This window comes from Acanthamoeba castellanii (genome assembly GCF_000313135.1).
Source record: "Acanthamoeba castellanii str. Neff unplaced genomic scaffold scf7180000084603, whole genome shotgun sequence".
Lineage (NCBI taxonomy): Eukaryota > Discosea > Longamoebia > Acanthamoebidae > Acanthamoeba > Acanthamoeba castellanii.
The window spans coordinates 527,917-542,646 of record NW_004457654.1 but is presented as its reverse complement, the minus strand read 5'-3'; the positions used below and the strand labels follow the sequence as shown (position 1 = coordinate 542,646).

Genomic DNA, 14,730 nt, shown 5'->3' with positions numbered 1-14,730 from the left:
GCGCCAACCCTCCGGTCCGCCCGTGGCCCACCACCGCAGCAACCACGACCGCCAACACAAAAGCCCGCACCCGTGCACTCGCACTTCTTTCTTCTTATCTCTGCCCCCGTCGCCCGCACCTTGAGCTCCAATAAGTCGGCCATGCCACGACCGTGTTACGCCGTGCCTGCCGCTGCTGTTGTGCTGGCGGTGCTCTTCTTGGCGCGCTGCAGCCACGGCCTACCGTGGGAAGACGTGGCCCGCGCCGCTGAGAAAGATGACCTTCACCTCCGGCAGCAGTCCGCTCACTCCTCCGGAGCACTGCGGGAGGTGCGGGGCCTCACCGTGCCTCCGTGCCCCGTCCACCCCAAGCCCGTCGCCCAACAGTTTATCAGCCAATCGGTGCGCGCTCGCCTGAGTTCATAGTCGACGATGACGCTAACGTTGTAGACGATGTCGTTGTTGTGCGAAATGTGCAGTTCATGCCGGACCGGCTGAAGCAGGCGCTGAAGAGCGTGGACGCGATGATGAGCAGTGCCCTGCAGGCGCGTGGCATCACCGCGGCTTCTCTCGGCGTCGTGTACGACCAGGAGCTCATCTGGCAGCAGGGCTACGGGCGCATCGACCCCGCCAGCTCCTACTCGTACGTTCTCGGCTTCACCTCCTCAAGTTGATGTGTGTGTGTCTCACCCCGACCATCCCCAATGCGCCCAGGCCACCGGTGGACGCCCACACGATCTTCCGAGTGGGCTCTGTGACTAAGCTGGTCACGACACTGATGCTGTTCAAGCTGCGCGATGCCGGCATGCTCTCGCTCGACGACCCCATTCACGTACATGACTCATTGCCGAGCTGTGAGTGCTGAACTCCCCCAATGTTAACATTGGCTTTGTTTGATGGTTCTGTTCCCAGCTCTACGTGCCGCAGCTGAAGTGGGCGTCGCCTTTCAAGGGCAACCCCGGCATCACGTGGCGCTCCCTCGCTGGGCAGACCAGGTACTACCTACGCTCTTGATCCCCTATCTTGCGGGTTGTGGGAAGACTGACCCATCAGCGACTATTGACAGCGGGCTGGGTGGCGCCACGCCGTGCAACTTCTTCACGCTGTGGGAACCGATCCTGGGCGATGCCTGTGATATCTCCAATGAAGAGGCCTGGAAGCGAGTCTCGTCCTCTCCCGTACGCCTCGTCACATCGCCAATTCATTGTGCGGAGCTCACATGTAACAAACCAAACCAAACAACAGCCGACTGTGCCGATGTGGGAGATGCCGCACTACGCGGACAGCGCGTACGCTATCCTCGGCCGGGCGTTGGAGTCCGTCGTGCAGATGCCCTATGAGGACTGGGTCAAAGAAAACATCTTCAAACCTCTCGGTACACCCTAGCGTACAACACACGAAACACTTCGCACACGCGCAACACAACACACAACACACTTCGCACACACGCGACACAAACACAACATAAAGTCACAAGACACATGTGGCACACTCGCTCATGCAACTCTCTATGGTGGATTCATGAATGAATAGGGATGGACAGCTCGTTCATGGCCTACGACGGATGGTCGGACATGGCCAAGCGGGTGCCGCCAGGCATGGAGGGCAACTTCACCTACCCCTCCTTTGTGGCCCAGGTCGACCTCCGCTGGGCTCGTCCCACCGGCAACGTAAGCGTTTAACTCTCGCTTTCGCTCTTTTTCTTCGCTCTCTTCGCTCTTTTTGTTGGTTACTGACCCATCATCAATAGATGTACTCGTCGACGGCCGACCTGGCCAAGCTGGCGTCGGTCTTCATGGTTGGCCAGGGCGAGCCGCAGAACGCCCTGGGAATCTACAGCAGCAGCCTGCGGGAGATGATGACCCCCTCCTTCATCAACGACGATAGGGTGCACCACTCCTCCATACTTCTTTGCATCTTCATCAACATCACTAGGTGTTGTCTCACACGAAGCGCTTGTTGTTCTGGTAGGTGTCGGCGTACGGCTACCCGTTCGAGATGTACCACACCAGCGCGCTGGGCGCCGGACTACCAGACTACTGGCTGCGGGGCAAGGCGGGCACCATGCCCGGCTACTTCAGCAAGGTGATCATAGTCCCCGAGATTAAGATGGGTACATATACGCCTCCCAACATATACACTGCAGCCAATAATGCAAGTCTTTGTATTGATTTCGTACAATGCTGATATATTGGGTTACATTGCAGCGGTCATCGCGCAGGGCAATAGCCACGTCAGCACATGGGACGTCCTGGCCACTCTGATCCCGGCCTTTGACCAGACCCTGTGGGACCTGCAGCCGCTGCCCACCAACCCGGGCAATCTCACCGCCTACGAGGGCACCTACGTCGCCTCCGCCCTTCTCGAGTACCAGCCCGCTTCGCCCACGCCCCCTCTCAAGCAAAATACAACATTCTGTCTGACTCGTCTCTTTTTCTCAAGTCTGCTGGTGGCCAACGCCACGGTGGTGGCCGACACAGCCAACCACCAACTCCTTGTCTACATCAGCGTTGGAGGTTCGTGCTGTGTCCTCTGTGTGTTGTGTTTGTTAATGGTGTGTCTCACAAACATGGTTGTGCGTTGCGCAGGCATGGCATCGCCGTCCAAGTCGGTGACGGTGGTGAATGCGGTGTGGCAGGAGGGCAACTCGTTCCTGATGCTCAACACAATGGGCCGGGGCCAGTCGTGTCTGTCGCTCGAGTCGGGCTACACCAACATCCTGATGACCTTCCACGAGCAGAAGCCGTGGCTCGGTGGCCCGTCCTTCGTCGCCTCGCTCGCCATCCCATCCGACCCCTTCTACGGTTGGACCTTCACCAAACAATAACATCATCTTTTCTTTTCTTTTTTTCGAAGTGGTTACAAGTTGCAACCAACTCTACACCAATCAGCAAACGCTTGAAATTAACGAACTTTAGCCAATGCCGAGAGACTTTGGGGCCATCGACAGCTCAGTTGTCGGGGTACCAGTCGAGGTCGATGTTGGTAACGCCGCAGGCGCCGCTGTCGCGGTCATAGTACTGCTTGATCGCGGGACGCGTCCAGCCGCCGAACGAGTAGGCCCAGGCGTCGTTGAACGAGGGCATGTTGTCGTAGTGGGCGTACCACAGCGGCAGCCCAGGGAACCCGCGAGTGCTCGCACCGACGGTTGCACCCCTGCGCCAATCTCATTCGTGAGAACGCGCGCGTTCGTGTGTGCGTGTGCGTGTGCGGTGGTGTGTGCGTACCACTCGTAGTCGGAGGAGTAGATGCCCACGCTCATCCCCAGCCTTTGGGCCGACGCCACGGCCTGCTTGATGAACGCAAAGTTGGACGCGTCGTCGTTCCAGCACCCCGTGCACTGCTCAATGTCGAACCTGGCGGACACCGAAACTTGCGTTCAGCAAGAAAGAACAACAACAGCTTCATTTCAGTAGAGAGAGAGACCCAAGGGGGCAGCCGGCAGTACCAGAGCTGGCCGTACTGGACGTTGTTGCTCTTCAGGTAGTTGTCGATTGCGCTCACGGCGTTCGCGGGCGGGTTGTTGCCGCCGCAGTTGGGACACAGGAACGCGTACTGGACCATCCAAAAGCCCCACAAAAGTGGTTAACACACCAAAAGGGAAAAAAGGTTGGGAGGAACGTAGTGTACGATGTCGACATGCGCAAACCCAGCAGCCCAAGCGTTGCTCACGCAGTAGGCCACTGTGCACAGCGGACGCGTTAGGAGAGCGAATGCGGCTGCATCATTCCACTCATTGATGACGATGATGTAAAAGTACGCTTTTGGTTGAGCTGGAAGCCGCCGTTCCAGGCTTCGATGATGGCAAACGAAAAGCCCTCCTGCTCCCTCAAGCAGCGCCACTGGGCCGGAGTGATCGAAGCTGTTCGTCAAGAAGTTCGTCAACATGATCGCAAGCCCTTAAAAAAATGAACGCACTAAAAGAAGGAAACCCGCCACCTTCGCTTCCTTCTTCCTCATTGGGGGGGGAACAAAGTGTTTGGAGACGAACCGCAGTCCTGCAGGGAGACGTCGAGCCCTTTGGCAGCCTCGGCCGGCGGCAGAGCTGCGAAGGAGGCCAGAACTATCGCAACCACCACAAGAACGGAGGTGGACTTCATCTTTCTCTTTACTTTGTGCCCAGGCAAGGCACTTCCCCAAGTTGTGGTCATTGGCTCGGGCAAACCCTGGAGCTGACGTCAGCTGCACCATTAAATTTTTTATTTATTGTTTTTATTCGGCACTTTCCTCCTCTAGCGAGCCATCGACCTCGTGGAGACGTTCGCGGATGGCGGCGGTGACGTTGTCGCCGGTGACGCGGTCGTAGCGCATGAGCTTGAGCACCTTGCGCACGAAGTTCCACTTGTCGTTGGACGAGGCGTGGCGGAGGACGAGGTTGTAGTGTTCGAGATCGGGGAAGGACTGCTTGTGGACCATGTTGTGCAGGAAGTGGACCGCGTCGTGCGTGCGGCCGAGGCGGCACAGGGCCTCGAGGTAGGCCAGCGCCACCGTGCCGTCGGGCTGGATGCGCCGCCGGGGCTCCATCAGCATGTCCCAGAACTCCTCGAGCATGGGCCAGTGTTCGGGGCGGCGACAGGTGGCGAAGAGCCGCGTGTAGGTCTCGAGCTTGTTGGGGTCGAGATAGCGCAGCAGCTTGCGGGCGCGGTCGAAGCTGTTCTGGTCGATGAGGCCGTCGATGACCTGGAGCGCCGGCTCGACAAAGACCTGGCGCGAGAGCTTGTGGGCGACGTTGAGCCGCTGCAGGGTCTCGAGCACCTCGGCGACGCGCGGACTGCGCGGGTCGCGCGCGAGCCAGTGCTCGAGGAGCAGCACGATCGAGTCGCAGTGCGGGAAAAACTCGCGCGGGTGGGCCTCCATGTGGCGGAAGAGCTCGTCGATCTTGTCGACGTCGCGCTTGGCCGCGAGGGCGAAGAGAAAGGTGCGGTTGAGCACCTTGTCGGGCTGGATGTCCCAGCGGGCCATCATGTTGCGGCGCACGTCCCAGGCCTCGTCGATCTTGTCGGCCTTGAGCAGGATGTCGATGAAGGGCGAGAAGGTGGCCAGGTGGGGCGCGACCTTGCCCTCGCGCCGCATGTCTTCGACGAGCTGGTAGCCGGCCTCGGTCACTCGTCCGTCGCGGTGGTACATGACCGCGAGCAGACACGCGACTTCGGTGGGCGTGGGCTCCAGGCCCTGCGCCTTCATCGCGTCGAGGAGCTGGTGCACCTGCTCGAGATCGCCGCGGTGCGCGTAGATGTCCATGAGCGCGTTGAAGATCGGCAGATCGGGCTCCACCTGCTCCTCCCGCATCTGATCCCACAGGTTCAGAGCCGCGTCCAAGTCGTGCGTTCTTGTTTTTTGTTTTTTTTTCTTTGTATGTTAGTTAAATAGTAATGCACGTTAACAAAAATAATGATAATATAATAATAAATATATTAATAATAATAAATTCGTACCGTTTGCAGACAGAAAAGAGCTTGTGGTAGGTCTTGACCGATGGAGTGACGCCGAGAATGCGGAAACTGGAGACGATGTCGCGCGCGGCCTGAAGGTTGTCGTTGGCAAGCTGGCCCACGATGAGGGATAGCATGGTGAACTCGTCAGAGGACAAGTCCTGCTCCTTCATCAGCTGGAAGATCTGCTGCATGCCCGCAATGTCATCCACAATCGCACAGCACTTCAAGAGAGCGTTGAAGGCGGCTGGTAGCAAAACGCACATACACACACACACAGAGAGACACACCATTAGTGAGGTGGCCGAGTTCACACTGCGGCAGAGGTTGAGTGAGGCCCGTACCCAGGTCAGGGGCGATGCCGTGTTGCTGCATCAGATTAAGTACGGCGAATCCCTTCTTGGCAAAGCTGCGCTCATGTAAAAAGCGCCGTGAGCAGTTAGCGCCCGCATTCGAGGTAATTGGTGGTGGTGGTGGTGGTGGTGGTGGTGGTGGTGGTGGTATCTCGTACAATGGTTGCGTGGAACAGACGTTGGCTAGCGTGGTGAGGAGCGGCAGAGTGTACGGGAGACCGTCTGCCTCCACCATCGCCATGACCTGGATGCGAAGAGGTGTGCAATGAGTGAGACCCCACAGCAAACTGTAGCAAACCGTCCACAGTGCGCACCTTAAGAGCAGCCGAGACGTCGCCGTGCCTGGCGCAAGTCCGAATCAGCGCCAGATAGATGCTCATGTCGGGCTCGAGTCCCTGTTGCTTCATCTCTGCAAGCAGCTCGAGCGCCTCTTGCTTTTTCGTTTCTTTGCTTACTCCACCTTGGCGATGTGTCGCATGGAGCTGGAGTGAGTTTTCATGCAGGGAAAACAAGAACGACGTACGCCAGTAATAACAATAATAATAATACAATAAGGTAGCAAAGATAGACGACGTACAGGCGCGAATGAGGGCTGAGTAGAATAGCAGGTCGACCTGCAACCCAAGCTTGTGTGCCAGATCGCGCATTGCGAGCGCCTACGTCGGTAAACAACAGTTAATGCAACACTCACAAGGTGCTGTACACTCGTGGGCGCCACGGGTTGGCGGAGGGGGGGAGGGCAATACTATCTCTGGCTTGTGGTTGTTTCGTGCGACATTTGCGTAGTGCGTGAGGGTTCTGATATTGGGTGCCTCCGTTCGCTGGAGTAATTCAAAAATATGTTGGGCAGCAGCCTGTAGAGAACCAGAGTGTGAACAAGAGCATCCCACGCACCACCGCACATCGCACGCGCGCACGCACGCAACACAGCACACGCACACACACGCATCCACAGCTGGCTGTGGGACATACCATAGATGAAGGAATGTCTCTCAGTTTCGCGAGTAGCGCATTGGCCTCGCCGACACACACCTTCGGTATACGACGAACGAGCGACAAGAGGTGGATGCGCAGCTCTGGATGCGCGGTAAGGCGTGCGACCAGCTCCTTCTCGTCGCAACTTAGCAAAACCTTGATCACCTCCTTGGCCGTGACTGGCGCGCAACACAACACAATGCACCGCACCGCACCGCACCGCACACATCACCACATATTCCCGAGTCAGTGTGGCTGTAGCGTGCGACCCGCGGCTGGAGCTCCGTGTGGTACCGTGTCGCTGGCCTTGAAGCTGGTTGACTCGAGTAATGAGCTCCTCCGCGGTGCAGGATTCTGTTAGTCCCCGCCTGAGTCAGGCTTGTGTGCTGTGTAGCGAGTTTCAACGTTGGCTGAACGTACGAGCGGGTGACGTGGTGGTGTAAGTCGAGTCGGCTGCCGTGGAAGTGCGCGCACTCGGCCGCGACTGCCATCGGCTATGGCACCCCTCCGGGCGCACCAGGAGGGCGCACGCTGGGGGGCGTGGGGACCCGCTTCGCGCAAGGGCACTACTGGCCGGTAGAGCAGTGGTTCTTATGTGAAGGCCGGCTTGCGCTGCAGGCAAAGGCGCTGCCCGTGGCTTCGTGAGTGCACAACCATCCCCGCTGCGAATAGAAAAACTAATCAGAAGCCCATTGTGCAATCCATTCAATTTAATCTACTTTTAATACACCTTGCGCCGGCGGACTGTGAATGTGTTCGTTCATATTATAATGTTCGGATGGGAGTGAATGCGTACACCAGCCAGCCTGGCCGCCCAGCCCCAAGCCTTCGACGCATGATCGGCCTTCCAATTAAATCTTGTGATCTTCGTTTTATTTTTTGTTTTCTTTTTACTTTTCTTCTCGAAAAGGAAATTTTAATTGTATTTTACAGACAGTTTGTCACCCACGGCTTCTTACGGTGCCAGGTTAGGCACGTCACCATCATCGCCTACCTGACTGTCGAAGAACGACACGACGTGCTCCATGAGCGGCCGCTTGTCTCGGTCGGCGTGCCAGCACTTCTTCATGACCTTGCGGAAGTCCTGCGGGCAGTCGTTGGGAATGGTCGGCCGGCGGCCCTCGAGCACGTCGAGCGACACGCCCATGAAGTTGCGGCCGGCGTAGGGCTCGCGGCGGGTCAGCACCTGCCACATGATGACGCCGAACGAGTACACGTCGACCCGCTCGTCGTACTTCTCGCCGCGGATGATCTCCGGCGCGGTCCAGCAGGGCGTGCCGCAGCGGGTCATCGTCGCGTTCTCCTCCTTGATCCGCGCAAAGCCAAAATCGGCCACCTTCACGTTCCACGTCTCATCCACCTACATGCACGAACAATCAAAATTGTGAGTTGGGCATTTTTCTGCGGTGGTGCGTGTGCGGTGCTGTGTGCGGTGGTGAGGGTGTGGTGATGCGTGTTAATTGCGGTTCACGTACGAGAAGGTTGGATGGCTTGAGATCGCGGTGGACGATCACGGGATGCAATGAATGCAGGTAGTTGATGCCCAATGCGGCGCTGCGCAGGAGACGCAGCTTCTGCTTCCACGTCAGCTTGATGGCGTTGTTGGAGAGGATGTCCTTGAGACTGCCCTGCTTCATGAACTCGGTCACGATGCACAGGTTGGGCTTCTTCACGCAGGCGCCTGTATTCATTGATGCAATGTTGTAAGCCTAAATAAGAACAATTTAAGAAAATAAATAGTAATAGAACGTACCAATGAAGAGGACGATGTTAGGGTGATGGAGCTCGGAGAGGAAGGCCATCTCGGCCCTGAATTCGAGCATGCGGCGCTCATCGAGCTTCTGCTTGATGAAGCGCTTGATGGCGACATCGACGCCCTTCCACTTGCCGCGGTAGACCACGCCGTAGGAGCCGAGGCCCACCTGCTTGCCCACCTGGATCTCGGCGAAGTCGATGATCCACCGGCACAGGTTGGCCGACGTGAGGAACGTGTCCTCCTTGAACATCATGCCCTCGCCCACCATGGTCTGCACCACGCGGGCGCCCCGGCCGTCATCCTCGTCGCTGGGGCTGCTCGACGCGCCGCCCTCGGTGGTGCCCTCGCGGTGGTCGTCGCTGCCGCTCGACGGGGTGTTGTTATCGTCGTCGGCCGTGACACCGCCGAAGAAGCGACCCTCGAGCTCGGGCACCTTCACTTCGTAGAGCGTTGAGCCTGGAAAGATCACAATGAATTTTAGCTCCGAGGGCATAGAATTTAGCTCCGATTCAATGCCGCTAGCTACCGTACCGTTGGGGGCGTCAGGCATCTCGAAGGTGCCCAGCTTCACGATGTTTTTCTTGTCGACGGGCGAAGCTGACGCCTCGGCGCTGCCGTTGCCCCTGGTCAGCATGCGATGGGCCGCGTGGCTCATCAGGATCTGACCGCCATGGGTCATCGCCGTGATGCGCGCCGCGGCATTGACCACCGGGCCGATGTACTCCACCCGCCGGGTCATCGGGTCGCGCACCGTCTTTGGCGTGCCCACGTGAATGCCCATGCGCACCCGCAGCCCCTTAAACAACACTCTGCGACCATCACCAGCCAGAGGGAATGACGTTAAGCTAGGCGATGACGTGGCATGGAATTATCATAATCTTGGAGTTTGATCAACGTACCGATCGTCAGTGTCGCCCCACTCCTCGGCCGCGCCGGGGTGTTCGAGGAGCGTGTCGGGCCAGTCGACTGCCAGGAGCGCCTTCTGAACGTCGCAGCACCAGGCCACCGCGTCGGCCGCGGTCTGGAAGGCCATGCAGAAGGAGCCCTCGCCGCTGTTGCGGTCGCGCAGGAACACCACCTCGTAGCCGCTGTGTCGCTTGAGCGCGGCGCGCAGCGTCTCGTTGTGCAGCAGTGTGGCGTCGCGCATGCCCGCTGCACTGAACTCCCACAGCGATGCCGCGCGCGTGATATCGGTGAACACGATCGCCACCTCGCCCTCGGGCGGGCGCACTCCGCCGCCGGCAGCCGCCTGGACCGCCGACAGCTTCTTGGAGGCGTTGGATGACGACGACGAACCGGTCGACGTCGAGCCATTGGTGGAGGGCAGCGTCCACGAGCCGTAGATGTTCTGTGTCTTCTTCCTGTCGCCGCCCGAGTCGCCGGACGATGACGTCGAGGTCTTGGAGGTGAAGGAGGTCATGCCGCCCGAGGTCGAGTCGCCATGCATGGCCGACAGGCGGGTCATGATCTCGAGGAAGGTCGGGCGGATGGTGGGGTCCTGGTGCCAGCAGCTGGTGATCAGCTCTTCGTACTCCTGCGGGCACGTTCCGGGTGTCTCGGGCATCTGCGGCCTGATACCGTCCCTGATCACCGCAACCGCCACCGCTGCCGGGCTGTGTGTGTGTGTGTGTGTGTCGCGCGTTGAGTGAATGCGCACTGAGAAGCTCCAGAAACAAGAAGACAGTACCTGAGACCGAGATAGGGCTGCTCTCTGGTCAGCAGCTCCCACAGGATGATGCCAAAGGCGTACACGTCGGCCAAGATCAAGTCGACATCGTGCGCCTCGTTGAGGATCTCGGGTGCGGTCCAGTGGACGCTGCCGGCGATGTCCTTGCCGCCGCCCTTGTTGTGCACCTCCTCCTTAAACTTGGTGAGGCCAAAGTCGCTCACCTTGACGTTCCACTTGGAGTCGAGCAGCAGATTGAGCGACTTGAGGTCGCGGTGCACGATGCCTGTAGGAAGCCTGCGTCAGCCTGGGGGCAACGTAAGCTCTTGGAGCTTGGCGAGAGTCCACGTACCGGAGGAATGCAAGAAATGCATGCCCTTGGAGGCCTGGTAGGCCATCTTGGCCTTCAGCGCCATTGGAATGTCGGGGATAAGCTCGTTATGGAGCAGCTGCGGAGAGGAAAGAAGAGAAGGGTTCAGAGTGCGCAACAGTGTGGAGAACCTATAATCGAGTCGCGGAGAGCGTACATCGTAGAGCGAGCCGAGGGTCATGAACTCCATGACGATGCACATCTTGGGCGCCTTGGTCGAAGCCGCCATGAACAGCACCACGTTGGGATGCCTCAACGAAGTCATCACGCGCACCTATTCACCACCGTAGGTATTAAAAAATGGAAATATGAATGAGCCACTGGAGCTGAGCTGAGTACCTCGTCCTTGAAGCTCTTTTCCATGTCGCGGGTGATTCTGTCCGAGGCCATGACCTTGACGGCCACCTCGGTACCCTTCCAGGTGGCCCGGTGCACCTCGCCGAAGCCTCCCGATCCGAGGTGCTCGCCCACCTCGAGCTCGCTGTAGTTGATCTCCCAGTCGTCGGTCTTGTTGCCCTTGCGCTGGATGATCACCACCAGCGCGACGATGAGAGCCACCAGGCACAAGAAGACCAGCGCCGCCACAGGAATGGTCGCGCCTGGGGCCACACACGCACTTCAGGTGAGACACGCTTCACATTCCGCTCATTGGTATTTGAAGCAGGCAGAGCAGAACTGTACCGAGAATGGGGGCGAGGACGTCATCGTCGCCGGACTTGACGGTTTGGCAGTACTTGCCCTCTCGATCGGTCGGACACACACACGCGTTCTCGACGCACTCGCCCACGTCCGTGCACAGCTGGTTCTCGTTGATGCAGTGGTACACGTCGCTCACCGGCTCGCCGTTGCACGTGAAGCGCTGGAGCTGGCCCAGGAATTGTCTGCGCACGTACTCCTCCGACGTAGGCAACACAAGCCCTTGCCTGGGTCGGGGCACCACGTTCGTCAGTTCCACATTCCACACCCCCAGACCTGTGTGTGCCGGGTGTACCCTTTGACGATCGCGGCTGAAGTGGGGTCGGCCTGGCTCCAATAGAAGAAGCTGGCGACCGCCTTAGCTTTGGAGCAGTCCTGCATGGTCGACGAGCGATAGATAAACGAGCCGAACGCCGCAATCGGCCAGCTCTCAGCCGATCCGCCTGTGGAAGCGCAAGTGGTCAGGAATTCAAGGGTCTGGTCAGCAGACTGAGGGCTCTGAGGGGGCGGGGGGGAGAGGCAGGAACCGAGAAGAAGGTCCTCGTAGGTAGGGGCGGCCGCCGCAGACACGCCATCGACCTTGGGAATGTAGTCGCTGAGCGCACTGCGGAGAGATTCCTCCGTGGGACTGACCACCTTTTGCGCTGTGTTGATGAGGGACGCCGACCCGAGGCTGCGCGACTGCGAGAGAAAAAAATGAACAAGAAGTGAGTCAGAGTAGCTACAGCCAAAGCAGACGCCTTGAGCAAACGTACAAGCTTCACTTCGTAGCCGGTCCAGAACCCAAACGAGTAATCGTGAGCAGTGAGTGCGGCCAGACCTTCACTCTCCTCGGTGGTCACAACCGACCGATTTGCCGCGCTCTGCACTGGGAACGTAGCAGTCGGGCCTGGCGCGACCTAAGCACCAATAAGAGCGGAGATGAGGGTGACGCGCAATTCCTTTGCAAGGCTGAGGGGGCCAAGTACCGTGAACTCGGGCACGCTGCGGCTGAGGGCGGTGGTGAAGAGCTGGGTGCGCGCGGAAACGGCCGAGGTGGTGACAACGACGATGGGCTCGTCGGGCAGGGCGTTCGATACATTCGCGGAATTGAGGTCCTTGATACGTTGGTCATTCCACATGGTCAGCCGATTCTCGTAGATCGCGGCGATCACCTCAAAGCTCAGCACCAGCTGGAGGTCAGTCAGCTCCGGCACATTGTAGGCTGCGATCAAAGCAATGATTAAACATCAGCAGCACATATATAAGTCAATAGAGATCAACAAGGCAGCAAAATGGGCTGAACTGTGGTGGAAAGGCGCACCAGGCACCAGGGCGTAGACGGCCGAGGGCATGAGCTCGACGTCGGGCATCTGTGTGATCCACTCGGTCGATAGTCCGTTGCTGGTGGCTCCGTAGTGCAGATCGTAGTTGGTGAGCTGCCGTTTGGCTTCGTCCGAAGACGATTCATAGTACTTCATCTTGCTGGTCGACGACGCCCGTGCGACGCTCCACGCGGTGAACAGCGAGAGTCCGGTGCCCGACCCGACCAGGTAGGCCGAAGTGAAGGCCAGCTGGCCGCGGCACTTCATCGTGGACAGAGCGTCGATGACGCCCTTGCGCAGGGACACGTCCAGCGGCACAAAGTTCACACTGTCCGCCGCCCGTGAGGCTCTGTGTGGTTGTGTGTGCACGTGTGCGTGATTAGAATTCCAGTGAATGAGTGCGGCGAGGGACGTGGTGGGTGCACGCACGCGTCATTGGTCTGAATCCAGGCCACGAACTCGATCAGGTCCTGAACGTTGGAGCACTCCTGGGAGTAGGTATCCTGAAGGAGGGTCACGTAGATCATGTAGGACAGCGGCCACGAATCGGTGCCGTTGGCGTCGATGATGTTGACCGTGAAATCGCCGTCGCTGATCTGCGTGGTGAAGGTGGACATGGCCGCCTGTACCGACGTAGTGGAGGGCTTGACCAATTTGTTGGCCCGATTGTACATGTCCATATACCTGGCGTTGGCATTGACCGCTGCGGGCAGGCTCACGTAGGTCAGACTGTTGGGCTGATCCTGCAGACAGAAATATGCGTGGAACGCTTTAGATTTCAAGCTGGAAATTCTTGAGATTCTTAAGAAGGACGGTAGTGGTACCGTGAGGAACTGCAGCCTGTCCTCGTCGAACACGCCAGTCTCGTTTGATCGGCCCTCGAGGGCCGGCGGCAGCAGACTCCACGAGCGATTGGCCCGCTCCAGCGCGGCCTGGAAATCGGGACTAAACTTCTCCAGGGCTATCTTCATGACCTCGGCCAGCGAGACGTTGTTGCCCTCGTTGTAGGCCATGTGAATCTTCTCCCCCGGGAGCTTGTTGGCGATGGGGCCGTTCAGGTCCTTGATGCGGGTGTCGTTCCACATGGTGATGTTGCCGGCCCAAATCAGCCCCAACGTCTGCCTGTCCATCACCTGTGGTCGCGTTGCATGTGTGCGCACGCAGTCGAGCAACAGTTACCCAGTTAGCCCTGGTTGCAGTGTTACCCTCCAGCACTCAATGCGCAAACTTCCGGCGGAGCTCGCGAGGGCAACTGTCACGTACAAGGCTGGGGTCGGAGGCCGAGAGGGCGGGGATGTTGTAGGCCATCACCAGGGCCTGCCCCACAAGCGGGAACTGAGCAAGCCCGTAGAAGTTGAGGATTTCTTTGGGAATACCACAGTCGAGCGCCAGAAAGTCCTGCGGTGCGGGTCATCGACTGAGGAGTGAGCAACTTCGCCCTTCTCCAGTGGTGGAAAAGGGTAGAAGGTGAAGAGGTAAGAGCAGAGCGTACCACTTGGCCTCTGACGTACTTCTCCGTAGCCGGCTCACTGGCCATGGGCTGATAGGTCATGCTGACATCGTCGCGAGTGTAGCGAAAGGCGCTGGACCAGAGGTCGAGCACCTCGGAGACGGCGGGCGTGCCTGCGCCGATCAACTGCCCGCCCCGTACTGGGGCGTTGAGGAAGCAGAGCACCAGGAGGACAGTCGTCCACACCATGAGCACCACAGAAGTAGCCGTACGCATCTTCTTTGGTGCTGTGTGGTGGCTTGCGGAAGTGGTCGTGTGTGTGTGTGAAAGAACTGCTTCGCGTGGTGATGATGTTGCTGGTGTGCTTCGGTGAGCGCAGTGGTCGTTGCCAGTGCCACGTCTAGGCTATAGATAGTGGTGCCCTGTAAAACGGTGTTACGCGGGCCATTCTTGTCGCCCCGCCAGCCAATCGGCAAACTTGGGGCTGTGGTTGTGCTCACCGGAGTTGCTCGAACGAGACGTGATCCGACCGCGGTGAGCCGCAATGGCGATGTTGTTGTAAAGCTTGGCATCAAAAATACACCAAATGTCGACATAAAAAACTCATAATTAACCTATATTCGTGTAAGACGGCGGAGTGTAACGCACTTTTGCTCGCGCGCCTGTCCCCTGTGGTTCTGCGCGGGGACCCAGAACGAGCACAGTTCCACCTTCCCCACCGTCAAGAGAAGACCTAATCATTTTCTCTT

At 58.6% G+C, this 14,730-nt stretch overlaps 4 protein-coding genes across 4 annotated transcripts; 1 reads left to right on the top strand and 3 right to left on the bottom strand.

The window, feature by feature from the left end:
- Positions 1-141: 141 nt before the first annotated feature.
- Positions 142-2,806, top strand: ACA1_069740 (betalactamase; the record flags this gene model as incomplete). The annotated part of the gene is made up of 11 exons (XM_004352865.1): positions 142-381; positions 459-622; positions 694-811; positions 892-974; positions 1,046-1,157; positions 1,225-1,354; positions 1,513-1,649; positions 1,730-1,867; positions 1,951-2,092; positions 2,187-2,495; positions 2,568-2,806. 11 exons carry the CDS (start codon positions 142-144, stop codon positions 2,804-2,806), a joined length of 1,812 nt encoding a protein of 603 aa, XP_004352917.1.
- A 124-nt stretch (positions 2,807-2,930) lies between these two features.
- Positions 2,931-4,079, bottom strand: ACA1_069730 (Lysozyme, putative; the record flags this gene model as incomplete). The annotated part of the gene is made up of 6 exons (XM_004352864.1): positions 2,931-3,135; positions 3,207-3,335; positions 3,428-3,534; positions 3,601-3,662; positions 3,740-3,841; positions 3,971-4,079. The coding sequence occupies 6 exons, from the start codon at positions 4,077-4,079 to the stop codon at positions 2,931-2,933; spliced, it is 714 nt and encodes a 237-aa protein (XP_004352916.1).
- Positions 4,080-4,191: 112 nt separating this feature from the next.
- On the bottom strand, positions 4,192-7,230 carry ACA1_069720 (pentatricopeptide repeat domain containing protein; the record flags this gene model as incomplete). The annotated part of the gene is made up of 9 exons (XM_004352863.1): positions 4,192-5,308; positions 5,415-5,658; positions 5,756-5,820; positions 5,923-6,008; positions 6,079-6,224; positions 6,342-6,420; positions 6,797-6,918; positions 7,034-7,107; positions 7,160-7,230. 9 exons carry the CDS (start codon positions 7,228-7,230, stop codon positions 4,192-4,194), a joined length of 2,004 nt encoding a protein of 667 aa, XP_004352915.1.
- A 464-nt stretch (positions 7,231-7,694) lies between these two features.
- On the bottom strand, positions 7,695-14,257 carry ACA1_069710 (serine/threonine kinase; the record flags this gene model as incomplete). Its single annotated transcript, XM_004352862.1, is given in 20 exon segments — positions 7,695-8,099; positions 8,215-8,420; positions 8,493-8,951; positions 9,027-9,304; positions 9,395-10,078; positions 10,183-10,447; positions 10,514-10,610; positions 10,689-10,805; positions 10,871-11,130; positions 11,213-11,412; positions 11,523-11,670; positions 11,755-11,908; positions 11,983-12,126; positions 12,196-12,431; positions 12,531-12,859; positions 12,961-13,274; positions 13,356-13,664; positions 13,795-13,929; positions 14,024-14,167; positions 14,183-14,257. 20 exon segments carry the CDS (start codon positions 14,255-14,257, stop codon positions 7,695-7,697), a joined length of 4,959 nt encoding a protein of 1,652 aa, XP_004352914.1.
- Between the last annotated feature and the right edge of the window lie 473 nt (positions 14,258-14,730).